The 27050-nt window shown below is 46.6% G+C and overlaps 1 protein-coding gene across 1 annotated transcript; it reads right to left on the bottom strand.

The window, feature by feature from the left end:
• Positions 1-455: 455 nt before the first annotated feature.
• On the bottom strand, positions 456-26742 carry GNL3L (G protein nucleolar 3 like). The gene is made up of 16 exons (XM_028092865.2): positions 26648-26742; positions 24312-24377; positions 18519-18559; positions 17421-17528; positions 16535-16651; positions 15693-15776; positions 15391-15526; positions 14379-14482; positions 12506-12650; positions 9193-9280; positions 8489-8663; positions 8260-8402; positions 7796-7932; positions 5643-5770; positions 2368-2587; positions 456-802 (listed from the first exon to the last, which is right to left on the bottom strand). The coding sequence occupies exons 2-16, from the start codon at positions 24328-24330 to the stop codon at positions 720-722; spliced, it is 1728 nt and encodes a 575-aa protein (XP_027948666.1). The 5' UTR covers positions 24331-24377; positions 26648-26742; the 3' UTR covers positions 456-719.
• Positions 26743-27050: the final 308 nt, after the last annotated feature.

Here is a 27050-nt window from a genome sequence, read left to right as displayed (position 1 = left end):
GGATCCTCCAACCCAGTGTGCCTAGAAATGCCCCAAGATATGGTTTGCCCCTAACATATCTAGCCACCCTACTAACAGGCACCTTGTTTTCCTTTCATGGAAACAAGGTGGCACTTACCACACTTCAGCACCCAGCCAGGCTTATGTTCTCTTCTTCCCTCTATCCCAGCCCCAGACCCCTCCAGAGACAAGGCTCATCACTGTTCCCCCTACCATCACTGCCACCCAGGTGAGGATCTGCAGACTTGGTGGAAGATGCATAGCCTACAGCCCATCACAGGAATGTCTTACCACTGAGATCTGTTGCAGACTGATAAAGAAATCATCACCCTGCCAGGGACCCCCAGGTCTACCAGCAGCCTCGCCTTGTACCTTTAGCTGTTCAAGACAGTTTTGAGAGTTTATCCTCCAACCAGACCAACCTACAGGATGAGGAATAAATTGTTAGCCTCAGGGATCTGACAGTAATTTTATTTCTCTTGTAAAACAGAGTTGGGGTTAAATAAAGGGTATGGGGTTTGCTAGTTCCAGCAACTTGGGACTCTTTTTTTTTTGGAAAAATGGAGGGGAGAGTGAAAAGGGGCACGGTGGGTGAAGAGTTCTTTTAATATGCTGGTACTTCAGGGAGAAGCACACCATTTCATCTGTATTCCCCCATCCCACTGGAACTGGTGCTTGGAGGGACGGGGGGGCAGGGGGGAGAAGGTGAGATTAGTCGATCAGTCACCAGCACTGTCATCAGCGTTGCCAGAGAGGTCGAGGACAGACATCATGGAATCAGACAACTTGCTGGCGAGTTTATCTGCAGATGGAGAAATACAGGCAGTCACTTAGCGGCTGGCTCACCAAGAGGACGCCTGCAGGAGCTGGCCTAGATCTACCTTGGTCTACATCAAACTCCCAAACCGACTCACTTACCCCCAACACTAAACAAAACAACTGGGTGGGGGGTATTGGCAGCCAGTGTGCAATCTCACAGGTAGAACCATTTGTCTACCTGTGAAATGATCACCCCAATATAGCTTCTATCTCAGAGTGTCAGACTCACTGGGCTCCAAGTATTTTTATCCCTTCCTAGTATCCAAACAGCAATTTTCTTTTACTGTGTTGAGCTTAGCACTCTGCCAGTACCCTCAAAGCTCTCACAGCAAAAGGGCAGCATGGATGTAGGGGCCTTAAGCCTGAATGCTCACCTCCCATCCTCCAGCCATACCCTGCTGTTCTTCAGGATTCCCCTCAGACATCATCTCCTCCAGGAAGCGATCACCTCTACCCCACCACCATCCGGGTTAGGTTCACCAGGCTGAGTTAGGTTTCCTTACTCTGCTTTCTGTGTCTGTGAATACTCTGTGTTGCCAATGTCTGTTTTATTTCCTCCTCACTCCCTTATAATAGGACCAGCAGTTTAAGGGTTATTCATCTCTGGATTCCCAGCACTCAGAGTGAAACCAGGCCAAGAGCAAAGAATTGGGCTTATGGGGTCAATCAATCCTAGGTTTACATTTTGGATCGATTAAATACTAGTTGTTTTACCTTGAGTGTGTCATTTAATGTCTCTGGGCCTCAGTTTCCCCACTTACCAAATGGGGATAAGACTTGCAATGAGTTAGTAAAGATTAGCATAGCATGAAGACCTAAATCAGCCAACCACATAACAAACCACCATTAAAATGAAGGAGGAAATTCTTTTGTGAACGGCCATTAAATGGAAACACGATGTGGCAAAATTATGTTCAGGTGACTAGTGTTCGCATATTTGCATATGTACCTATCTATGTACCATATTTGCCTGTGTACCTATCTCAGGAATGAGATAGAAAAAATTAACTGGTCACTCCGTGAGGAGGCCTAGATGACTAGGAGACTGGAAGGAGAAAAACATTTCACTGTATATCCCTTTGTACCTTTTGAATTTTGAGTATATTGCCTATGGATAAAGTAAACATTACATATAACCTATAAGCTTCCAAACACATAGAAAGCAGCTAAGAAATAAATCGTGGCTATTTGACACATAGACTAGGCCAATGGTTCTCCAAGTGTGGTTCCCAGAAGAGCAACATCAGCATCAACCAGGAACCAGTTAGCAACACAAATTCTTGGGCCCTATGGCCAACATACTCAATCAGAAACTCTGGGGGTGAATCCCAGAAATCTGTGTTTTAACAAGCCTGCCAGGCAATTCTAACAAGCTTAAGTTCGAGAACCACTGTGCTAGTAGGTGAGCCTCCTAACCCATCCCTGCCCCTTAACCAGGGTTAGCCTGGTGCTGGACACATGTAAATGCTCATTCAGAAGCTCCTAATCAGGGCCCAAGTGGGTGCTTTTTGGAGCATGGGGAAGAGGGGTATGGTCAGGTGCCCCCACCAGTACGCTTCTGCATCTTCTTCTTATTCTTCAGGGCAGATGCAAGAGCCTGGCCCTGCTGCAGGGGGTCGGTCTCCATGATCCTCTGCAGCACTGGGCGGCGGTCCACAGGGCAGACGTCCACCATGCTGTTGTTCCTGGGGCGGTGGTCCACGTTGCGTTTAGCCCACCCCATCTGATGTCGGTTCGGATTGGTGCAATACCCAGTGAGATCTCCAATCTAGAGAGAGAAAGGACAACAGTGAGGTCTGGGCCCCCAGAGTACCACCAAGGACTTCTGCAGAAGAGACAGGGACAGGTTTGGTTAAGAACAGGAAGCCTAGAGCCTCGCAGAACTAAGCTCCGAGTCTGGCTCCATCACAAACTAGAAGGTGCTTAGTTAATTTCTCAGCTGTAGTTGGCTCATCTGTCAAATGGGGTAGACAATGGGTAGCTTGCATGCCTTTTACAAGAATAAAATAAAAAAGCAGAGTTACTTGATCAGTGACAATTGGTATTATGATTCTTTTTTCAAGTGACCCTACAAAATCTTACTCAATTTAACAAGTATTTTCAGACGTCTCTTCTATGCCCAGCTCTATGTGGGGAAATGTTGGAAAAATGAATCAGATGCAGTCCCATCTTTGAGAAGCAACTGGTCTAAAGAGGATAAAACCAACCCATACCACAGGCCAAGTCAGAGTGTGTTAAGTGCCCACCAGAAGGACACAGCGTAAGTAGCAGCGGTTGTGGGGAAGGTGGTGGTCAATACGTTTCTACTGATGGGAAGGTCATTCCTGACCATGAACAATGGAAAAGCACAGAACATAGATGGGCACCCAAAAGGGTGTCTGTTTGGCTGGAGTACACGTGGGTACATGTGGGTAGTAAAAGCTAACATTGACAGAAAGCTCACTGTGTGCCAGGTACCATTCTAAGCACACACAAATACATGTGTGTATACATATATATGTACACACGTGCGCACGTGCACATATTAACTCATTTAATCCTTGCCAACAATGCTATGACAAACAAAGCACCTCAGGTCACATAGCTAGTAAAGAATGGAATAAATAAGAACCCTAGCAGCAAGGCTTGTATGTATATATGACTACCCATTACACTATGGTGGGGAAAAGGCAAGGCTACCAAACTATACATCTGGGGTTGCAGCAGGGGGCACCATTCACAATACGGCACACAAAACTGGTATCTCCCAGAGTTGTACAATGAAGTGGCCCTGCTCAGGTTCCCTGAACCTGAGTCTGGAACCTGCAGCATAGAGCGGGGAACTACTGTAGGTCCCTAAGGAAAAATGGTATGTTCTGGGGCTTATGGGTTCATTGGGGCATATGGGCCTTAAGCACACAACTCTACACTGGTTTTCCTGTAAGCAGAAGGGAAATCTTTAAAACTATGTGGGAATGAGAATGGCATAATTCCTGTCACTACCACACTGTAGGCCTCATCATCTCTTACAGAATATAAGACTGACTTCCTAGGCCCCCTGCCTCCACCCTGGTCCCTTTCTTTCTAACCTGATTTTTACTCTGGCTGCCAGAGTGACAGTTCTTTTTTTTTAAAGGTTTTATTTATTTATTTGAGAGACAGAGAGAGAGCAAGTACGAGTCCGTGGGGAGGGGGAGAAGGACAGAGGGAGAGGGAGAAGCAGGCTCCCTGCTGAGCAGGGAGCCCGATATGGGACTTGATCCCAGGACCCCAGGATCATGACCTGAGCAAAAGGCAGATGCTTAATTGACTGAGCCACCCAGGTGCTCCCAGAGTGACAGTTCTAATACACAAACCTAACCATGTCATTTCCTTAAGAAACCCTTCCAGATATTACGGAGCCATCAAAAATAAAGGACGGCTCTTTAAGTAATGATGTGGAACAATCACAAGATGAATTTTTAAATGAAATAAGCAAAACACAGAATACAAATAGCATGCTATTATTTGAATTAAAATGGATCTATCTGTGTATATGTACGTATGCATGTGCATTAAGATGGAATAGCTATGAAAAGGGCATTCAAGTGTGCTACTAGTGACTGCCTCCAAAGAGGGGACAAGGTGGCTGGGAGACAGCTGCAGGAGAGAAACTTACTTTTCACTATATACCCTTTAGTACCTTTTAAATTTTATACCACGTACACATACTACCTAGTCAAAAAATAAATAAAAGGTATCTTTTTTATAAAAAATATAAAATATAAAAAATATTTTAAATAAACAAAATGGGGAAAAATAGAAAATGCTTTGACAGAAAAAAATAACCGATTTTCAATGTTTTCCTAATATCCATGGTATAAGGTCTAACTCAAGGACTGCTGTGATCTAATTCCAGATGATTCATCCTTCCTTGCCTCATCTCTCATTCCAACCACCCCACATCACTAACATTTCCCCATAAAACACCACTCTCTCTCCTCTTGGGCCTCAGCATAAGCACTGTCTGAGCTCCTAGCCACGGGCTGCTGCCCGCCTCGTACAGAGAATTCCTCAGCCTCCAAGAAGGGGCGCAAGGATCAAGGCCTTCAGGAAGACTTCCCTGACCCACAAGTAGTATAGGTTAGGGCCCTCAGATCCACGCTTTCCCAACCTCTGTCCCCACCCCTAGTCTGTGTGTCTCCCATAACAGTGCAGAGGTCTATATGTGAAACCCACTAAACTGTGACCTCCTGAAGGGCAGAGATAGGGACACTGGCAGTAGAAGCTGAAAAAGCCTCCAGGAATCATAAGCATGGCATATTGACTTGATCACGCAGGTACTGGGGAGCCATGACAGGGGAGGTGACATGGTCAGATTGTGCCATTAGAAACCACGGGACATATGTCCAGGTGAGAAAGGGTGAGAAGCTTAAACTAGAGTTATAGAAATGATAGGAATCGAAAGAAGCTGATAGCTTCTCAAGAGACTTGGGAGGGAGAAGCCACAGGACTTGCTGACTGACTGTCTGGGATACTGGATGCTAGTTGGAGGGAAGAGTCAGGGGTACCCAGGTTTGCAACTTGAACAACTGAGTGGCTGAAAGGGGGATGGATACCTGCTTTCTAGGCTGGACCCAGGCTGGAAAAGCTGCTTGAGACAGCATGCTTCCTCCCTGGACCTGCCATTGCCTGGTAAAGGATGCACACCACCTGATGCCCAGGGCGCCCACAAGGAGTGAATGAATGACCTACATCTACCCACCATTATAGGCAGACCTTGTGGGAGCCAGATAGAAGGGACCAACCACTCCCCAGAGCCCTGGGTAGAAGAGAGGGTTACCATGAAGAAAGGGGATGGGTACCTTGTACACAGTGGTTTTATTTTCCATGGCATCTGCTATTTTCATCATCGGAGAATGGAGCCACTTGATCTCCATTTCGAGCGGGTCCATGTCACCCAACAGTTCATCTGCTTCTCCGGTAGCCAAGCCTTTAACACAACCAACACCACTGTCAGGGCCCTAGTTCCTCCCTGCTGCCAGCCCCCCCACCCATTCAGGCCTCAGTGGAAAGGATATGTGGACACTGCCCAAGGGAGTTGGGGAGGGAAGGCTCTTTCATTCCTGATGGGAGGCCACATGACAAAGGATTAAAGGCATGGGTTTTGCAGTAGGGCATTCGCCTGCTGGGAGCTGGTCTTGGAGCCTCAGCTTCTTCATCTAGAAAATGAGAATACCACAAGCCTATGACATGGGGCTGCTGTCACAGCAGAGGACACCTGAAATGCACTGGCCTGAAATACTGCTCAGTAAATGGCAGCCACTGGGTTTCCTTCCCCGGGACCAGGCCTCTCTCCCCTTCCTTCTGTCCCCTTGCCTGGAGTTGGCCTCCACTGCAAACCATTAATGCACCCATTGCCCTGGGCCCATGCTATCCTCCCGCCTGCTTCTAAACTTTGCTACCATCCCCTTCCTCTAATTCCTACTCACTCTTCAAGATACAACACTAGAGCCAACTCCCCTAGGAAATTCTCACCATTAACCTCTCCCTCTCCTCAATTTCCCAGACCTCAATCTTTTGCCAAAGCCCATTCTCAGTGATGGAGCCCCTCTTGCCCTCACATGCAGCCAGGGTCAAGCATCATCATAGGAACGTGACCTCAAATTCCTCCCAACTACCCACTTGGTAGAAGAGGGAGGTAAAGTTCAGAAAGCGAACTGACTTGCCAGAAGCCACCTGGGGAATAAACTCTGAAGCAGGCAAGTCCTCTTGTCCTCATCTATAATCTAAGGACACTAAAAGACCCAGAGAAGGAAAGCTAGTGGCCCTCAAGAGAAACAGAGAAACCAGAAGCCAGGCCAGCCAGGGCTTTTTCCACTGCCCGAGTGTCCACAGACAGGCCCAGAGAGCACCAGGCACCTCTCCGAGGTGGGGTAGAGAAGGAAGGAGCCGTAAGCCAAGGTTGCAGATGGTAGTACCTAAAGAGAACAAATTTCCCACAGGAATTTCTCAAAGCCACACCTCTGTACTGCAGCAAATGATCATCTTAGTAACAACTAATATTCACCAAGCATGTACTCCAAGCCAGCACTGCTGTGTTTTTACATATTAAATAAGTCTTCATGACCATCTTATTGGGTGAGTGCTACTGTCCCCATTTTACAGAGGATGCCACTGAGACATGGAGAAATGAAGTAACTTAATCACAGAGCTAACAAGAAACAAAACTTGAATTTGACTCCAGGCAGTCCATTCTTTTAACCACTTAGCTACTCCAAGCTGGGATGGTCTCAGACTAGAGGGCAGAAGAGTTGCTTTAAATGCCACCTCTGCCTGCCACTGACCATGCATCGTTCAGGAAATACCAGCTTTCTGTGACTCAGATGCCTCCCTGCCAGTGGGGGTGAGAACAAAAATCTAGGAACAGACATGCAGTAGCTGAGGCAAAGCCTAGGGCAACACGAGGGAAGGGGTTTTGGAGAGGAGTGTCTTAGTCCACTCCAGGTCCCAAGAGATGGGGAAAGGACCCTCATTATTTCCTGAGCAACTCACTGTGTACACAGTACTTTGCTGACTTTTTTTCCTATCTACCAAGAGCCCACAACCACCCCCAAGGCCCAGATTAGAATTCTCTGCCTTGTGGGAGAAAACATTAAGCTTAGAGCTGGTTAAATAATGTTCCCAAAGCCAGAGTAGGGCCAGGGCAGGGGAAGATCAACCATGGGATTTTTTTTTTTAAGATTTTATTTATTTATTTGACAGAGAGAGAGAGACAGCGTGAAAGGGAACACAAGCAGGGGGAGTGGGAGAGGGAGAAGCAGGCTTCCTGCAGAGCAGGGAGCCCAACGTGGGGCTCGATCCCAGAACCCCGGGATCATGACCCAAGCCGAAGGCAGACGCTTAATAACCGAGCCACCCAGGTGCCCCAAACATGGGATTTGTTGTTGGGTCTGTGTGGCTCCCACCCAGGGCAAGACAAAGTACCAGGCAGGCCAGTCCACTCGCCCCTACTTACATTCCATGGTGTCTTCATTGGCCTGCTCGGTATCCTCAATATCAAAGACTTCGGTCATCTCCTTAATGATCTCAGCACTGAGATGGGCAGGCAGAGTGTGGGTGGCAGGTGGGAGTGTATAGAAGCTGATCTTCCCACTGCATCGGGAAATGGGAGGAAACTGGTGATGTCATTAAGAGAGCGAATGACCAATCGAAGAGAGGATGAGTTCCCAAGTCAGAAAAAATGAGGAACAACAAGAAAACCCACAGTAGCTTCCAAACAACAAGAAGTTGAGTTGCTGGATAGTCACTGGCCATAAATTCCTGATGGGGACATGACCTGGTGCCTTGGCCTTCCCCTACCCTAGGAAACAGGCTGCCAGGCTGCCAGGCTGCCCCACCGCTGCAATAAACACAGATGCACCCCCCTTTGTGGAGTCTGACTCTCGGCAGGTGCACCCTCACCCCTAGCCCTCTCCTCACCTCACCCAGTCAGCCAGAACAGCTTTGGCTGCCTGCTCCTGACTGTATATGCCTCCTTTCTTCTTCTTCCCCAAGCGGTGAGCCACCGCAGTCAGAAAGTGCTCAGTGGTCTGGAACCCAGAGATGCCATAATAGTTGGAAATCTGGCGAAGAGAGAAAGAAAAGAAATCATGAGGAAAAATGAAGGGCGCTTGGAGTGGGGCAGGGCATGAGCAAGAACCTTCTGTACCTCCTCCAGGTTACAGCGTTGCAGGATGGTCTCTACCGGGGTCACGGGGTCTGCCAACTTCTGCACGTGGATGCAGTTGCGCAGGATGGTGCCCACCTCTGAGTTCGGTCCTGGGACAATGCCTGGGGCATCCAGCAGCCTGATGAACTTGTCCAGATAGACCTCCTGCATGAACCTAGGACAGGAAAGGAGGTAAGAGAATGCAGGACACTGATAAGCTGGGATGTATCTAGTATCCCCCAGGCCCCAGGGACACAGCTGGGAGAGGGGTGAGGGACAGACAGCATACAGATGAAGATGGGAGAGATGTGGGGCTGGGGGCTCTGGGGCCTACAGACCTGGGACTAATTCTAGTCTACTAATACTAGTCTAATTCTGCCACTGGGGACTGAGCTGCAGGGCTGTGGGCAAGCTTCTGATTCTCTGAGCCTCCACTGCTTCATCTACAAAGTGGAGTTGCTTATCTGTAGCCCAACCTTGCATGGCTGCTAAGAGACTTGAAGAAGCTAAGGGGGAAACCACCCAGCTCAGTGCCTGGCCCGCACCTATGGCGTACCAGGTAAATGAGAGCTGTTAGTGAGAGTGCCCAGGGAAGAATCAGAGGCTGGGCCAAGATAAGGAAAAGGGCAGGGGCTGAAGTCATGAGAGATGGGGGAATGGGAAGGTCAAGGAGCTGTGGAGTGGGGAAGCAGGCAGGTGCTTACTTGGTGACACCAGGAACGGCTCCCACACTGCATGCACGGCTGCGCTTCAGGCTATTGATCAGGCTGCTCTTCCCAACATTAGGAAGACCTATAAAGGGGCGGCAGATGGCTCAGGGCAGGAAGGGCCCTCAGGAACATTTGGGCTGGCCTGTATGTGGGTGGCCCAGGAGGGGACAATGACCGAGCTATGAAGAAGCCGAAAACAGAGCCTGGCCTCCTGCCTTCCCATCCCAGGCCCTGACCAAGCCTCAACATGGCCTACCTACCCCTTTCCTCCATTTGTGAGCATACTGGGTAGACATGTCCCTCTCTCTAGATAGGACACTCACCTTCCACCTACAACCAGCCTGGGAAAGGTGCTCAATGCAAGGCCTCTGTAACACGATCCAACAGAGGGCAGACATCAGGAAATGTCTGTGAAACTGAGAACCATCTGTCCTGGTGTGAAATTCACCTAGTGGGGGGTGGGAGAGCCCTCTCCAGATGTCAGTCTCTCTGAGCAGCTGTCTGCCTGTGGTGCATGTTTTCTGTTCAAGCATCTGTGAGCACCTCTAGGCCTGTGGATGTCTTTGTGTGCTACCCCCTCACCAGGTCTCTTGTTCTCATCATTCTCCTTCTCTGTGTGCCAGAATTTATGCACAGACCACTCTCTCATTCTCTTAAGATTTTATTTATTTGAGAGAGAGAACAAGAGAGAGCATTAGTAGGAGGGGGAGGGGCAGAGGGAGAGGCAGACTCCCCACTGAGCAGGGAGCCCGATATGGGGCTCGATCCCACTGGGATCATGACCTGAGCCTAATGCAGAAGTTTAATCCACTGAGCCACCCAGGCGCCCCCAGACACCTCCCTTATGGATGTACCTATGTGTGTGTACCCCTCATGTGTGGAAGTCTCTGTACATCAGTGTGTGTGTACACACATGCACATCCATATCTCTTGGTTGTTCTCATTCTAAATATTACTCTTTTTTCCATGTTTACTTTCTCCCGCTCAGTCTTTTTCTCTAACATATTTTTCTTTCTCTGTGTAGCTCTACCTAAGCACCTTACTCTGCTGGTCTGTCTCTTTGTCTCTCATTCTGGCCACTGTCATTTCTGATTCTCCCCACCCCACCAATTCTGCCCCTCTTTTTGGTTTTTGCTTTTTTAAGTTTAAATTCAATTAATTAACATATAATGTATTATTAGTTTCAGAGGTGGAGCTCAGTGATTCATGAGTGTTATGTAATACCCAGTGGTCATTACATCCTGTGCCCTCCTTAATGTCCATCACCAGTTATCGCATCCCCCCACACCCCTCCCCTCCAGCAGCCCTCAGTTTGTTTCCTATGATTAAGAGTCTCTTATGGTTTTTCTCCCTGATTTCTTCGGTTTTTTTTCCTTTCTTCCCCTATGATCCTGTCTTGTTTCTCAAATTCCTCATATCCGTGAGATCATATGGATACTTGTCTTTCTCTGATGGACTTATTTTACTCAGTGCCCCTCCCCCTCCCGCTAATGCTCTCTCTTGTTCTCTCTCTCAAATAAATAAAATCTTAAAAAAGAATGAGAGAGCAGTCTGTGCATAAATTCTGGCACACAGAGAAGGCGAATGATGAGAACAAGAGACCTGGTGAGGGGGTAGCACACAAAGACATCCACAGGCCTAGAGGTGTTCACAGATGCTGGAACAGAAAACATGTACCACAGGCAGACAGCTGCTCAGAGACTGACATCTGGAGAGGGCTCTCCCACCCCCCACCAGGTGAATTTTACACCAGGACCTCTAGTTCTATCCACGTTGTTGCAAATGGCAAGATTTCATTTTTTTTTATCCTGCCCCTCTTTTCAATTCCCTCGATGACAACTTCTCTCAGTCTCTTTCGGTGTTTCTTCTCTCCATGGGCCCGTCTCTGTATGCTTCTCTGTACTGTTTCATTGTGCTTTCTTCTGTCTATGTCTGTATATCCCTAGCCTTCCCTCTGTCTCTATTTCTCTACGAACATGTATCTATCTCATCATAGACATGTTTGTGTATTTGTCTCCCTCTGTGACTCTGGGGAAGTGACTGGGTCCAAGGGTCCAGTGTATCTGGGCACATGTGTCTCTCTGTGCCTCTATTCGCTTGTGAGCAGAGTTGGGGCGAGTATGTGGGAAGGACCTGGGTCTACATGTGTGTTGCCTCTGGGTCTGGACATGTCTGCACAAGTGTGGATCTGTACATGTATTTGTGGATCTGCATGTGTTCCAGGACTGTGTGTGTGTGTGTTCCTCTATGTCTAACTCTTTGTCCCGGTTCCTTCCATATGTACCTCTCTCTGAATCTGTCTATCTGTGTCTGCCTGTCCCTCTCATTGTTTTGTTTTTTAAAGATTTTATTTGTCAGAGAGAGAGCGAAAGAGCACAAGCACAAGCAGGGGGAGGGGCAGGCAGAGGAAGAAGCAGGCTCCCTGCTGAGCAAGGAGCCCAATGCGGGGGGGGGGGGGGGGGGGGGGGGGGGGGGGGGGTGGGGTGGTCCTAGGATCACGACCTGAGCCAGAGGCAGACGCTTAACTGACTGAGCCCCCAGGTGTCCCTTTCTCATTGTTTCTTTGGTATGCATGTCTGCCTCTCTACAGGCATAAAGTATCTAGCTCTCTTATGTCTCTCTGCAGGTCTTCTATAGTCCTTCTGGTATCTTTTTCTGATCGTTATCTCCCTCTCTCGGCATGCCTCTGTCATTTAAATCCACCCTTCCTTTCCACTCCCCACCAATCCCATCATTTCCCAGTTCTTTTTCTATGTCTATTCAGGTCTGTATATCTCTCCCTTTTTCTCAGTGTCCAGCTCTCTCCCAATGTCTTTCTCTTTTGGCTTCACTTCATCTCCCTGACAGTCTATCTCTGCTTCTCTCAATTTCCCTCTTCTTTCCCCTATCATCCTTCCCTCAGTGCCCTGGGTTCCAGACAGGCCCAGGTTTGAGTACCAGCTCTACCTTGTCTCACACAGGGCTGATCCCCACAAGTCCCTTTCACTTCTCTGGGCCTCAGTGTCCTTATCTGTCAGAGATATGTTCACTCCTCCCCCCCACCACCCACAGCTCTGGTAGGATGAGATGGCACCAAATCCAAGCACAACCCTGTGTATTTGATCCACGGTTCTAATACTCAATGCATGGTGGTGATTCCCAGTATGCCTTCCTATGTCCACCAATATGTACCACAAGTCACAAAACCGTTTCTGAACTGCTCCTCTCTTCCTCAGAGGGGTAACACAAAGCTCCCAGAATCCTTTGCCCAGTGAAACCCCTGCCCAAAGAATGAGCCTGGGCCCCATGGCCTCCCCACAGGTCTTACCCACAACACCCACACGGATATGAGTGCGCACTTCGCCAAGGCGGCAATAGTTCCCCAAAACCCTCATGAGGTTTTCAGCTCCAAAGCAGGCTTTGCTTTTCAGCAGTGACTCGGAGGCCTGATCCACTGGTACAGTGCAACGATTCTGGAAACCGAGGGGTATTACAGAAGAGGCATCAGGTGGGAAATACAGTCTGAGTCCAGATTTCCAACTTTCAATGAAACTTTCAGGGCCACCTCCCTGTGATCACCGAGCTCCCCAAGGCTGAAGCAGAGGGCTTCTCATGAAGGCCCTGAATACCCGCCATTTCCCTGCTTGCACAAGGCTTGTTTTTCCACTGTCATTGCGTCTTCAGTCTTCTCTGTCCCTGCCTCTCTCTAGACACACGTATCTCTTGCCTCCCTCAGCAGGGAAAGGATGGCACCCCAGCTTCTAGTCAGGCCAGGTTTGAGTTCCAGCTCTGCCTCTCACAGGTGTGTGGGCATCAAATCCTGCTTCCCTTCTCTGGGTTTCAGTGCCCTCATCCACAAAATGGGGACACTGCTCTCCCTACCTGTGGTGGGAAGACCGTGCCTGGCCCATAGCCTACCTTCCCTTAATTCCTCACACAAGACAAGGCCACTCCAGCTTCCATCTCCTTACTCCTGATGCCACCTCCTCAGCCCAGAATGCCCTTCCACCTCTTCCTCTCTCCTTACTTACCCACCACAGCACTGCAAATTAGGAATTAAGCTAAATATCCATCAGTAAGAAATAGGTTAAGGAAATACATCCTTAAAGTGGAATACAAATGAAAGAGAGCTGTTAGAAAAGGATGCTCACCACATTTTTGCCATCGAGAAGGCCAAAAATTATATAAATGAGGTATCAGGTTTCCCCAAATGAGTAAAGATTAAAATGTTTAACGATAGCAAGTGTTGGAAAGGGTGTAGGGAAATAAGCCCTCTCACACATTCATCTACCCCAGGGGTAGGAAGATAAATTGGTACAGCCACTGGAAGGGAGGCAATTTGTCAGTGTCTAGGAAAATGTAAAATACATACCCACTCCACCCCTCAGTATCCAACCTATATAAGCGCTCGCCCACCAGCCAAGATAACATATGCAAGGGTATGTGCTAAAGTACTGCTTATAATGATTAAAAATTGGAAACTAATTTTATTTAGCATCAAAAAAGTACATCTCTATAAAAAAAATTGCCACGGGAAAAAAAAGCAAGCCCCAGGATGACACATAGGACACTCCCAAACACTTCCTTCTCTCTCTATATACATCTACATATGTATAAAGCACAGAAAAATATCTGAAAGGACACACACCAAGCTAACAATGTTGGTTACATCTGGGTATGGATAAAGGAGCCTAGAATTAAGGGTACTGGTAAAGGATATTTAAGCTGTCTATAATTGCTTTTTTTTTTCTACTTTATTTTTCATAAATAATAAGTTCTACACCTAGTGCAAAATTGAAAAAATATCCCCTAGAACCCAGTTTCTCTCCTCAGAAGCAACCAATGTTTCTGTAACACTTTAATGTTTTACAACTAAAATGTATTTGTGTTAATGATACAATTAGAAAATAGTGTGATTTGTGTTAAGGAGAAAAATGAAGACATATGTTTTTAAAAGCTAACAAATAGTTAACTATATTTTCCAAATTTTCTATGGACAGTATGTATTACCCTTACATCTGAGAAAGAAAAAAAAAAAAAAAACAACTTTCCCCAAAAGCTAAAATATAGGAAGAAGTGAAACAAATATTAAAAGGTCATCTAGTAAGGCAAAAAGCTCAAAGTTGAAAGCCCAGTTCAATTACCAAAGGGCTGGAGGCCCCAGTCCAAGTCATGATCCTCTAACCCTGGCCCCAGCTTACCAGGTTTTTGACCTGATGCTGTGTGCTGGCCTTGAAAGCCACGGTCGGCAGCTCATTCCGAAGGTAATCCAGCCACTTCTCCACGACCTCTTTGGGGACCAGGTCTGGGGAAAATAGAAATAGGTAGGACTTATAAGGACAACATCACTTCAGTGGCTCACTCTAAAGATATATCCACCCACACCCAAGGCTAGGCCCACCTCCTGCCAACAGATGTCTCCCTGGCCCTATCAGTACCTGTCCAGCTCCCAGGTTAAAATTAGAAAGGAAAGTCTAGTCTAGGAGACTAGTTGGCCCTCTCTGAGGGGACCTCTGTCCCTTGGGGAAAATGGGCAAATTAGCTGTTTGGTCCCAGATGCCTTCCTTCCAAGCCAGGCTTCCTAAAGATTGTTTCACACTCTCTTTGTAGATCCTTCTAGGTTGGGCCAAATGTCAAAAATAACTCTTGACAAGAATATCGCTACCATTTGTGGGGTACTAACCATGCATACACCAAGCACTTTATCATTAATTCTCACAACAACCCTGTGAGATTGGGACAATCACAGCCCATTTTACAGCTAGAGAAACAGAAGCTCTCAGGTGACACGACTTGTCCAAGATCCTAGAGAAAACTGACAGTACAACTGGGATAAGACCCAGACCTCAGTGACTCCTGAGTCCATGTACTCTTCTGCCCTAGTCTTTGGTTCCAGTTTGGGGCAGAGAGGAATTCTCCAGGGTTGGCCAATAAGGCTCAAAATGGCAAGAACAAGGGACTGAAAGGCAGACAGGCTTTGACCCCATCCCCAATTTCTGTTATACTCGTGTGTGTGTGTGTGTGTGTGTGTGTCTTTAAACAAGTGATTTCACCTCTCAGATTCCTGGTTTTAAAAAACTGAACACAAATTCCTACCTCACACAACTGTTATAACTACCACTGAGTTGCTGAGGCTCAGGGTCTGGTCTGAGCTAGTCTTTCAAGGAGGTCTGGCCCCCGTCCTGCCTTACCCAATTCTGCCCCAACACCCACCAATCTTGTTCAAGACCAGGACGAGCTTCTTGTTGCCTTCTGCCTGCAGGACAGCCTCCTCCATTTGGAAGCAGCGGCAGCCCAATGGGTCCCTGGCATCCAGGACTTCCAAAATCACATCAGAGTATTCCACCACCTACAGGGGAAAGGACAGGGGATGAAGGCAGGGAAAGGACTGGGTGTGAATCACACAGGCCCATAAAAGAAAAGTCTTCATCTCAGTCAGGAAAAGCAGAAATGGAGGGATGATTGGATGGGATTGGTGCCCTCCCTAAAGAGCCTTAAGAAATGGGTCCCCATACCTTACGGAACTCCTTGTAATAAGCCTTCCTTGTTGCCTCATCATCCAACTGAGGAAACATATTTAATTCCTGCAGAACTTCCTCCTAAAGGAAAAAAAAAAAAAAAGAATGGTCCAGAGAGGAAAGAGGGAGTGAAAGTCAGGGCTTTGGAAACCATGACAGGCTGGGGGAGCAATGGGAGTCCCAGCCCAACGAAGAGTAACTTTGACCAGCCAATAAAGCTGGGAACTGGAAGAATGGATGGAACCACATAATGCATGTGTGTGCCTATGTTTAAGTATGTGTTCAAGCACTAGCTAGGGACCTGAGTGTGCACCTGTGCATGTAAGGAAAGAATGTGAGAGGGAGGTATAAGTGAGAAAAACAACCCATGTGGGAACATGGGATGCGGGAGGCAAAATATGCACTTTACGTTAGGAAAGGAACTTTGAGCTGGAAAGTGCATATTATGTGAAGTGAGAACATATGCCAGAAGGGCAGTGAGTCCCAGAAGGAAGCTGGCATCCCCCTCACATACCATCCTCTGTCAACCCTTCCCTCTCACTTATTCCCTCTCCCCCTGTCCCCTGGTCCTAGGTCTCCCTTCCTCTACTCCCAACCCTGTCTTTGGGGCCTATCCAGGGTTGTCCAGTCACAGATAAGGCTCAAAATGGCTCTCTGCTTCCTTCTCATACCTCCCTCCCTCCATCCCCACTGTTTCTCATCTTCTCTGCACCTATTTCCTCCGTCCCCCCCCAAAAAATCTCCCATCTTTCCTCTTTCCCTTTCACAGAGCAACGGCAATAGATGCTTTTCAGCAAACCAGAACGAGTCTGAACCAGAAGCAAAGGTTGTCCTCTTACCTTATGCTCAAATTCCTCCTGGCATTGCAGCACATCCTGACAGTAGCTCTCGATAGTCCTGCGCCTGTGTCTCTCTTGCTCCCGGGCAGCCTGCTGCTTCTCCCTCATCTCCTCAACCTAACAAGGGAACACATAGCAGGACTACAGCTGGCTAGGTCTGTAACCTAAGGGAGGTGTGGGAGACCTACAGTAACAGAGAGCGGGTGACAGAGGGAAGAAACAGAGTTGATGTGGCAGAGGTAGGAGGGGCAGGGATGCAGGGAGAGAGCAGCTATGATAGTAGGAGATACAGGGTTTGAGAGAAAGGAAACAAAAGATGAAGGAAGGGAAAGTGTGGCAGAGAACAATAAAAAGAGGGCGTGTAAAACAGAGAGAGAATGTGCTCTAGGCAAAGGGAGTCAAATAAGACCAGAGGGAGAGAGAGGACAAGGTCCTGGGATGGTCCATCCTCTAAAGAGCAGGAAAAGGAAGGAACAGCCAAAGAGACTGGGAACGAGGAAGGAGGACATCCAGGATAGTGAGATGACAAGAAAGTCAAAGTGACAGTGCTCCAAAGAAAGCATGGTCTCAAATTCTGACAATTCGGATGAGACAATGGAAGGAGACTATCCCTGAGTGTGATGGCACAGAACAAACTGGTGAGGCTGACCGGAGAGTTTTCAGTGGGGCAGTGGGAACACAGCAGGGCAGCAACGGACGGGGAGGTGAGAGGGAGATAAGCAAACAGAGACACTAAATCAAGTATCAAAGTGACCCCCTTCTCTTCCTTCTTCCACAAACAGCCTCAACAACCCTAACAACTCTGGTCTTTTCCCTTTCAGTCACCACTTCTGTGGACCTGGCAGTCAGGCCAGGCCCTCTCCTTCCTCCAAGGTCAAGGGCTTACCCTCTTCTTCTTTAATTCAGCCTCCCGACTGGCATGATCATTGGAGTGAACAAACTGGGGAGCAGAAGCCACTTTGGAAGCTGCTTTCTTTCCATTCTGCTTTGCAGGCTGGTCACCACACAAAAGGAAACAATCAAACTGAGCGAATGAACCCATGGAAATCACGCTTCCTGGAGGGTTAAAGCTGCTCAAAAGTGTACTTGTAGGGAAAAGAGAGGAATAAGCAAAAAGAAGGGCTCTGTCCTCAGAGGTCTGCCCATCTGGCTAGAGAAGAGACCCTCCCTCTCCTAGGCAGGGACTGACTGAAGAACCCCAGGAAAGGTGGGGGCAAGTAGAAAAGTTTCCCAAGTAAAGGCCAAGGGAAATGCTAAAGTAGCTCTCAAAGTGTGGTTCGTGGACCAGAGCAGCACCATCACCTGGAAACTGGTTAGAAATATAAATTATGGCATCAAAAACTAATGATGTAATATATGGTGATTAACATAACAATAAAATTTAAAAAAAGAAATATAAATTATGGGATGCCACAACAGACCTACTGAATCAGAAACTCAAGGGTGAGGCCCAGCAATCTGTGTCTTAACCAGCCCCAATTACCTGGAGGGTTGGTTAAGGTTTGAGAACTTTAACCACGTTAAAATTTGAGAACCACTGCTCTGGCCCATCTTACCTGTCTCCACCTTTCCTAGCAGGACCAAGAGCTGGAGCCAAAGATTATGTTTTGGCCTCCCTCCTCAACAAGAGCAATAGGGACTTGGGAATCAGAGAGACTCAAGTCCCAGCCGTGCTACCCTGAACGCAGGAACTTTCTCACTAAGGCTCAGTTTCTTCATTTTAAAAATGGAGCAATCCCTACACCAAGGTAACTCAAGCACAAAGCAGCACATGGCTCATGGAGGAAAATTAATAAATGCTGCTGATTCTCTACCTCAGTCAACCAGAGAGGGAGGGAAAGCCAGATCCTCTGATTCCAATTTGCTGCTCTGTCTGGAATGACCCAACATCTACTGGGGTTTGTAGACCTCTTCTGGGGCAGGGAACCTGTTCCTGACCTTACCAACAATGAGTATACCTTACCTGGGGGTCAAGCCAACTTACCTTCTTGCAGCCTTTGGAACCTTTACCTGGTTTTTTATTTTCTACAAAAAAAAAAAAAAAAGCCATTATCCACCTACCCAACATCTGTTTATACCTTAATCAAAGCCAGGCCACACCGAGAACCTAAGGAGGACTGAGCTACTATGTCTGTCCAGGCCCAGAACAACAAAGACATGGAGATGACAGCAACAGGGTCAGAGGAAGTACTGGAGAAAATGTTTGAGACATTATTTCAATGCGGACTGAAACAGTGCTTATGGGAACCCTGTGAAGAGGGCTACCTGAATGCGTGCTTTTAACTCCTCTCTCTCCCCAAACTTCTGGCTGGGAGCAACTCAACAATTGCCACACCGAGCTCAAGTTGGGGGCTGCCGGCATGGGAAGGTGATCTGAGGAGTCCCAGGTGGCTAAGCCAGGGCAGATGCCCTCAGCACATGGGGAGAGAACTGCTCCTTCCTGCTGATCCTGCTCAGGCCATTAACTCCAAAGGGACTTGCTCTATCTAGCCAAACTGTGGCCTCCATTGGATACAAGGAAGAGAGAGCTCATCTTCTTCAGTCACATCTAAACAGAGCCCAAGAACTTAAGAGGCCTCACCCTCTTCATGAGAAGTCCCATCTGTCATCCCCTTCACAGATGGCCTCCTGGGGAAGAATGGTTGCCTTAATGCTTACTACCTGTAAGGGAGCTAAAGAAATTCCTAGAGCGGTAGGTTCTGGAAGGTCAGGATATATACAAACAAATATAGGAGCAGCTTGGAATTACCAGAGAACAGGCTCTCCAATAAGGTGGTTCACACCAAAGCAGAATTAATATAGGAAACAGAATTTAAATACTATTGCAAATACTTAAGGAGATTCAAGAAGATACCTCAAAGGAACTGTGTGAGAAAAAAAAAATTCCCAAAACTTGATGTTGGATAAAAATTCAATAGATGTAGTGAAAAACAACAAAGACACCATTAACAACCAAACTAATAAGCTGGAAAATCAAGAGAAGAGCTTGCTTAAAACAAAAATCTAAAGAAATGGAAATTATGAGTAAAAATAAAAAATGGAGAATGGGCCCAGGAGAGCTGATATCTAAATAACAGGAGTTCCTGAAAGAGAAAAAGGTACAAATGGAGAAGCAATTATTTTGTTAAAATAATATATGAAAGTTCCTTAAATTGAAAACAGGCTTGAGGGTTCAGATTAGAAAGGCTCATAGGACACCAAGATTAACAAAAAAAGCCATACCATAGGCATACCCTGATGAAAATTCTGAACTCTAATGATAAAAAGAAAATCTTATAAACTTCCAAACAGGAGTTTCCAACAAAGGCAAGAGAAGCAGACAGCCTTCTCAAATCTACAACTCTTAACATTTAAGACAGAATAACCATTACAAAGTTCTTTTTTAAAAAGATTTATTTGAGAGAGAGAGCAAGCACGAGCGGGAGGGGCAGAGGAAGAAGGAGAGAGAATTCGAAGCAGACTCTGCACCAAGCATGGAGCCGGACGCAGGGTTCAATCTTACAATCCTGAGATCACGACCTGAGCCGAAACCAAGAGCCAGACTCTTAACCGACTTCACCACCCAGGCGCCCCGTACAAAGTTCTGAAACAAGGAACTGTGTACCAAGCTAAATTCCTATACTTAACCAACAGATTACTCTTACACAAAGTTAAAAGGCATTTTCAGATGTGCAAAGATGAGCACCTGTGTTCTGGTAAAACTACAGTTGACCCTTGAACAACTTGAGTTTGAACTCCATAGATTCACTTATACACAGATTTTTTTGATAAATACGCATAGTACTGTAAATGTGTTTTCTCTTCCTTACGATTTTCTTAATAACATTGTCTTTCCTCTAGCTTCCTTTATTGGAAGAATACGGTACAGAGCACATCTAACAAAATATGTGTTAATAGACTGTTTATGTTACTGGTAAGGCTTCCCATCAGTAGTAGGCTATTAGTAGTGAAGTTTTGGGGGAGTCAAAAGTTCTATGTGGATTCTTGAGTGCACAGGGGCTTGAGGCCCCTAAGCCCCATGTTGTTCAAGGGTCAATTGTACTAAGGAAGTATACCAGCAAAAATAAAAATTAATTCAGAATAAAGATCTCAAGCTAAAGGAAACAAATAATGATGGGCGGGATATCGATTAAAACTTATCACTAAATTAAAAAAACAACTTACATTAAATCTTCAAAATGCTACTAATGTAGCTAAGAACTATAATACATATTTAGAAAAGATTTTTAAAAACCAGGAAGCATATCATAGGAAATAGCTCAGTACCAAAATACCAAATTATTTCAACAAAATCCTGGAATCAGGCAATAGGGGTTGGAAAAGTAAAATCATGAAAGCATGATCTTACTTTGGAAGGATAGGATAAAAATAGTTAATACTTAACTTCGGTAAAGTGACAAGAGAAATTCAAGTTTAATTATGTTTGATATAAACATGAATGCAACTACTAACATAACTTTATAATCACTGGGGGACACCTGGGTGGCTCAGTCAGTTAAGCGTCTGCTTTCGGCTCAGGTCATGATCCCAGGGTCCTGGGATGGAGTCCTGCAGCGGGATCCTTGCTCAGCAGGGAGCCTGCTTCTCCCTCTGCCTGCTGCTCACTTGCACTCTCTCTCTGACAAATGAATAAATAAAATCTTTAGAGAAAACTTTATAATCACTGGTGGATTTTTTTTGAACTTGAAAAGTAAATAAATGAGACTAAAAAGAAACAAACAAAAAATATAAAATAAAATGGCAGAAATTAGACCAAATATATGAATACGAATGGATCAAATTTTCCTGTAACAACAACAACAACAAAAACAGACCTCAAGTCTCCTTTTGTTCCAAAGTACTCATGTTGCAATGAAAAGAATGTGAGGTTGGGAATGAACCAGGACTGGCCATTTTACTCAACAATTTCTATCTGCCTAACTTCCCTGGAAACCGAGGGCCTGTGCCGGATATAGGCACGCAATAAAAACAAAATAAATCACTTAGTAAGGAGAAAACACTCCTTGCAGGGCTCCTCAATAACCTCCCCAGATTTAACCATTATCATTACCATTTGGGTCCAAGGTATTGCTGAGAGTTCAAGTAGCTGCACCATGAGGCACCTTCCATTGCAGTCATTCCACTTAGTCTGATCATTACTTAGTTGCAATTTACCAATCACAGTCTGTGTTTTATGAGCACATGTTAAGTTTTTGTTTAATAATCACCATTTTTCCCACTCATGTAGATGTATATGATTGTTCTTTAACAGGTAATGGTCATATGGTTCCAAAATAAGAAGGTGTATTTTGAGAGGTCTTCCACACTTGTCCCTAGCCACTGCACTCTCCTCACTGCAACAAGAAACCACTTATTAGTGCAAACGCAAATACATGTAATCTTATTTCCCCCATTTTCTCCATTAAAGATAACATAGTATGTCCTCCTGTTGACAACTTGCTTTTTTCACTTAACAAATCCTAGAGATCTTTCTATCTAATACTTCTTCCATATAATAGTCTTTCTATATAATCTTTCCATACAATACTTCCTCATTTATTTTAACTGCCAGGGTTCTTGGGCGCCTGGGTGGCTCAGTCGGTTAAGCATCTACCTTTGGCTCGGGTCATGATCCCAGGGTCCTGGGATTGAGCCCCACATCCGGCTCTCTGCTCAGCGGGGAGCCTGCTCCTCCCTCTTCCTCGGCCTGCCGCTCCCCCTGCTTGTGCTCACTCTCTCTCTCTCTGTCAAATAAATAAATAAAATCTTTATAAACTGCCAATGTTCTTTTGTATGCATATACTCTACTTCATTCAACCAGCTCATTATTGTCTTTTTCATCACTATCAATAATTTTATTATCCTCTGGTATTTGATGTTCTTAAATAGAAAATAATTAATTTTGTTCATTTTTCTTGTGTTACTTGAAAAAAATGATTATTTGCTTTTGGTAGTCACATAACCAAAGTCTGATTCTTGTTGATTTTTTTATAATTATATAAAGTAAGTGTATTGAACTTTTTTCACCAAGCCCACATAGGCAGGGCCACCATTCACACAGAGTATGGGGTCACTGGGTTGCACAAGTCTTGTCTAGTCTATGATGTCGTTTTCTATGTGGGCTATAGCAAGATAAAGGCAGGAAGCACAGAACCAGACTGGCCCTAATGCCCTTGCCTTCCCTCTTATACGGGAGAATCATGTATCACATTTGTCTTTTCTCTCTAGGCTGTAAGCATGGTGGGAGGAGGAGGAGGAACTGAGTTAGGACAACTGAGACATTCTAGTGCCCGGCACACAGTAAGTACCAAATAGCTATGCCCAGTTATGCTGGGCCCTTGGGACAAAAAGATAAACTAGATGTGGGTGAGAAGTTAACAGTGCAGTGGAGGAGACAGACCCAGTCATACAGTGCCAACAGCCCCAGTTCTTAGGGGTACAGACCATAGAAACCAAGGGAGAAGCTTAATGGGAGAGATTCCTAGAGGAAGTAATGTGTAAGTTGAAATCTAAAAAATGAGCAAGAGTTATCCAGTTGAAGAATGAGGGAGAAGGAAAGAAAAGCATCTCGAAGGCAAAAAGAAGAGCAACTTGTCCACACTGTCTGGTATTTACTGCTATTCACCTCAGATCAAGTCACTTAACTTTGCTGAGTCTCAGTTTCCTCAACTGTAAAATGGGAATGGGGGATAAGGGGAACACCACCATCAAGGAAGTTGGGAAGACAACAATGATACCATACGTAGAAGACAGACTAAATGATCTGGTACCTACTGAGCAATTTTTTGAGGGTTTTTTTTTTATTATTTTAGTATAGTTGACACACAATGTTACACTAGTTTCAGGTGTACAACGTAGTGATTCCACAAGACAAGTCTAAGTCTATGCATGATGCTCTGCTCACCATAAGCATAGCTACCATCTGTCACCATACAATGCTACAATACCATTGACTCTATTCCCTATACTGTATATTTTAATCCCAAGACTTATTCATTCCATAACTGAAAGCCTGTGTCTCTCACCCCCCTTCACCCATTCTGCCCCATCCCCTCATGCCATACTGAGCAATTTTTTAAAATAGAACTACCCTATGATCCTGTGATCACACTACTGGGTATTTACCCAAAAAATACAAAAACACAAATTCAAAGGGATACATGCACCCCAATATTTATAGCAGCATTATCTACAATAACCAAATTATGGAAACAGCCCAAGCTCAGGTAGCTAGCTGCACCATGAGGCACCTCCCCCACCTCCCCCATCGACTGATGGATGGATAAAGATGTGGTGTATATATCCAACAGAATATTACTCAACCATAAAAAAGAATGAAATCTTGCCATTTGCAATGACACGGATGGAGCTAGAGAGTTTAACATGAAGCAAAGTAAGTCAGAGAAAGACAAATACCATATGATTTCACTCAAATGTGGAACTTTAAGAAACAAAACAAATGAGCAAAGTTAAAAAAAGAGAGAGAGAGAGAGACAAACCAAGAAACAGACTCTTAACTATAGAGAACAAACTGATGGTTACCAGAGGGGAGGTGGGTGTGGGGATGCGGGAAATAGGTGATGGGGATTAAGGAGTGCACTTGTAATGAGCAATGGGTGATGTCTGGAAGTGCTGAATCACTATACTGTACACCTAAAACTAATATAACATTGTATGTTAACTACATTGGAATTAAAATTTTTAAAAAAAAGAAAGAATAATTTTTAAAAAGTTGCCATGAACTACTACAAATATTCATTAAAGCTTAGCATTGGGAGGGGTGGTAAAAGAAACTCACTGTGTCTGTGTTTCATCATGATGACTAGCTTGAAAGCAGGTAGGTTCAAATCTGCAGTCTTTCTTCCTGTCAGAATGGAAGAACCAATGTGAAGACAGAGGGGGGAACCACAATGCCACAAGCCCCCTTCCAAGCCCCCTACAGGCAAAATGAAATGTGCAAAGAACTTGATAAGGAAGCCCTAACAATTGGAGGAACTAGGAGAAGAGGCTATAATGGAGTTGGGGCCTGGTGTAGCTATCTACACAGGGAAAGCAGCATCACACTACCCAAAAGGAAACTCTCTTGATGGGTGGAGTCAGTGCCTCAATGCATCAGATGAAGTCCTTGGTCCTCAATCCTCCACCCTGTAGTGTTATACACCCTAGTACTAAACCTCTCTAGGCTGAGGGGACGGGGTATACAAGGATGGCCTGTTTCTACATATTAATAGTACCTCTTTTCCCAAGTAGGGGGTTCTATATCTGATCTACCCTGGAAGTAGGGGAAAAGACAGGTACCAGGAGTCTACCCTAGGGAAAAGGGACCTTAGAACAACGCTTTTAACTGTGTTTACTAAACTGAGGCTAGGAGCCAGTGCAAAATCTTGCTGGGGCAGGGGTTGGGGGGGGAATGCAGGGGTTGGGGGGGGAATGTATGCCTGCATGTGTGGGTGGGGTCTGTTCCTTGTGAACGTGGGTAAGGAGATGCCTTCTGTTGCTCTACTCTGGGGTGTAGAGGAACTGGGAAAACCAGCACAGTGGCTGTGTGCATCTCTGCCACATGGGAGAGAAGCGCAGGTGTGTACATCTCTAAGTTGGCGGGGAGGAATCCTGGGTCTCTGTACCCTGGGGAGGGTTGGGGTGAGGGGAAGATGATATGCCTGTCTCCACTACAAGGTGATATTAGTTGACACACTAACAAACGGGGCGGGGGGGTATATGCAGTTTTGCATGAATGGGGTCTGCACCTTGCCTGTTGTGGGCTATTCTGGACCCTTCCATGTGGGTGGAATGGGGAACAATCTGTTTATCTTTTATATGGGTTGAAGTCAGCAGTGTGCTAACACTGAAGGGAATAGGACCTCTGGTTCTCCACATGGTAGTGGGGGGTAGGTACACAACTATAAATTCAGTGGATCAGCCCTTACACTTTGCAGGGAGGGGGGCGGTTATCCTGAATGGAGAGAAAGATGTTTGAGCTCCTCTACCTTGGGTAAGGGGGGGAGCCCACATACACAAAATGTAGGGTAATCAGTGATGTCACTGTCTCTCAACACTGCAGGGAGGGGGAGCTGCACCTCTCTGCTCCCTTGATGGGGGGGTGTGTCTCTGTTCTGCGACATTTGGTGATTCCAAATCTTTGGGGAAGGAGGAGGGGAGGGATGATCTGTTTACCTCAAAAGGAGAACAAACCTGAGCCCCTCTACCGCAGCTGCCCAATAAGGGGCAAATCTGACAATATTCCCTGGTTAAGGTCTGTTTCTCTTTGCTGCAGGGCATTTTTGGGGCCGGGCCTTTACAAATTCGGTAAACCAGTGCCTTCTTATGGGGTGGGGTGAGGAGTCAGGTCTGATTTTCCACAACGGGGACTCACTCTAGGCAGGGAGAGGAAAATCTGCGTGGTTCTCTATGGGCTGAAGCGGGTGCCAACCACTTGGAAGAGGGGTGATCTAACATATCTGCAGTAGCAGGGGCGGGGCTTCCACAATTAGTTACACGGGGGCGAGGCAAGGAAGTCTCCAGCTCTTCCGTCTCTGTATATTAAACGTTTCTAAGCTCCTCTGTACTGGCGGTCCTGCCGGGGTAGGCGGTAGTGTATGTCTGTGGAGGAGGTAATATATCAAAGCCTCTGTCCAAAGAGAAGAGATGCGCCAAGGCGGCTGTGTGTGCCTCCGCGCCAGTAAAGGTCCGCGCCGCTCAGCCAGGGGATTGGGGGACGGGGAGGGCGGTATGTCTCTATAACCATGGGCTCGATGTCGCCACACGGAGACGCCTGTCTATACTGGAGGAGTGCAAAATGGAGCCTTGCTATCCTGAAGGCAAGAGGGCACTCGATGCTTCTCCACACAAGTGGGGTCTGTGGCTTTCTACATATTGTGACCAGAGGTCTACACCTGCCGAGATGGGGTGGGGCCGTGCTCCTTTACCCAGCGAGAGTGCATTTTCGCACATGCCCATTTGCGGAGCGATCCCTGTTCCTCATCTGGGCCCTTCTACCGTGGATGACAGCCGGTTCTCTATCTCTCCATTCCAGGGTGGAGGACACCTCTAGTTTCCAACTCAAATACACGATCCTTACTGCGCGGCTGGCTGGGTGAGCGCTCACAACGAGAAAAGAGGAGAGTCGTCTCTTACCTCCACTTCCGGCGGGGATCAGACAGGAGAGAATGGCAGTACGATAGGGTTGGTCTGCAAACTGCGCTCGCGCCGCTAGGCTCCGACTTCCGGACCCCAGCCTTGCGGCGCTGGTTGGCCCGCCTTACGTCCCCCCCGAGGGGCGGGGCCTCGGATTGACGGCTCGCGCCCGCCATCCCTACTCCACAAGGGCACTGGTCCCGCCTCCCCCGCAACCCTGTGAGGTGAGGAAAAAGCCGAGAGGTGGTAGGTTGGGAGCGGCGGGTCACCATATACCTACTTGTAAGCCAAGATCTTGTCTGCCGGCCTCTACCTGCGCCCGAATATGCGTGTTCCCGAATCATAGTGACCAAGCAATCACCGTGATCGCAGGTGGGGGTCAGTCCCTTTGTCTACAAAGGAA

The sequence above is a fragment of the Eumetopias jubatus genome, unplaced genomic scaffold (genome assembly GCF_037043125.1).
Source record: "Eumetopias jubatus isolate StellerSeaLion01/CBP00866 unplaced genomic scaffold, mEumJub1_p1.0 scaffold_11, whole genome shotgun sequence".
NCBI classification, from domain to species: Eukaryota; Metazoa; Chordata; class Mammalia; order Carnivora; family Otariidae; genus Eumetopias; species Eumetopias jubatus.
The sequence above is the reverse complement of the archived record's forward strand: the minus strand, read 5'-3'. Positions and strand labels throughout refer to the sequence as shown.

Coding starts and splice junctions, on each gene's coding strand:
- GNL3L (XM_028092865.2), bottom strand. Junction 15,777..16,534: donor AGGAGGAATTTGAGCATAAG/GTAAGAGGACAA, acceptor TTTTTCCTTTAG/GAGGAAGTTCTGCAGGAATT. Junction 8,403..8,488: donor AACGCTGTAACCTGGAGGAG/GTACAGAAGGTT, acceptor TCTCTTCGCCAG/ATTTCCAACTATTATGGCAT.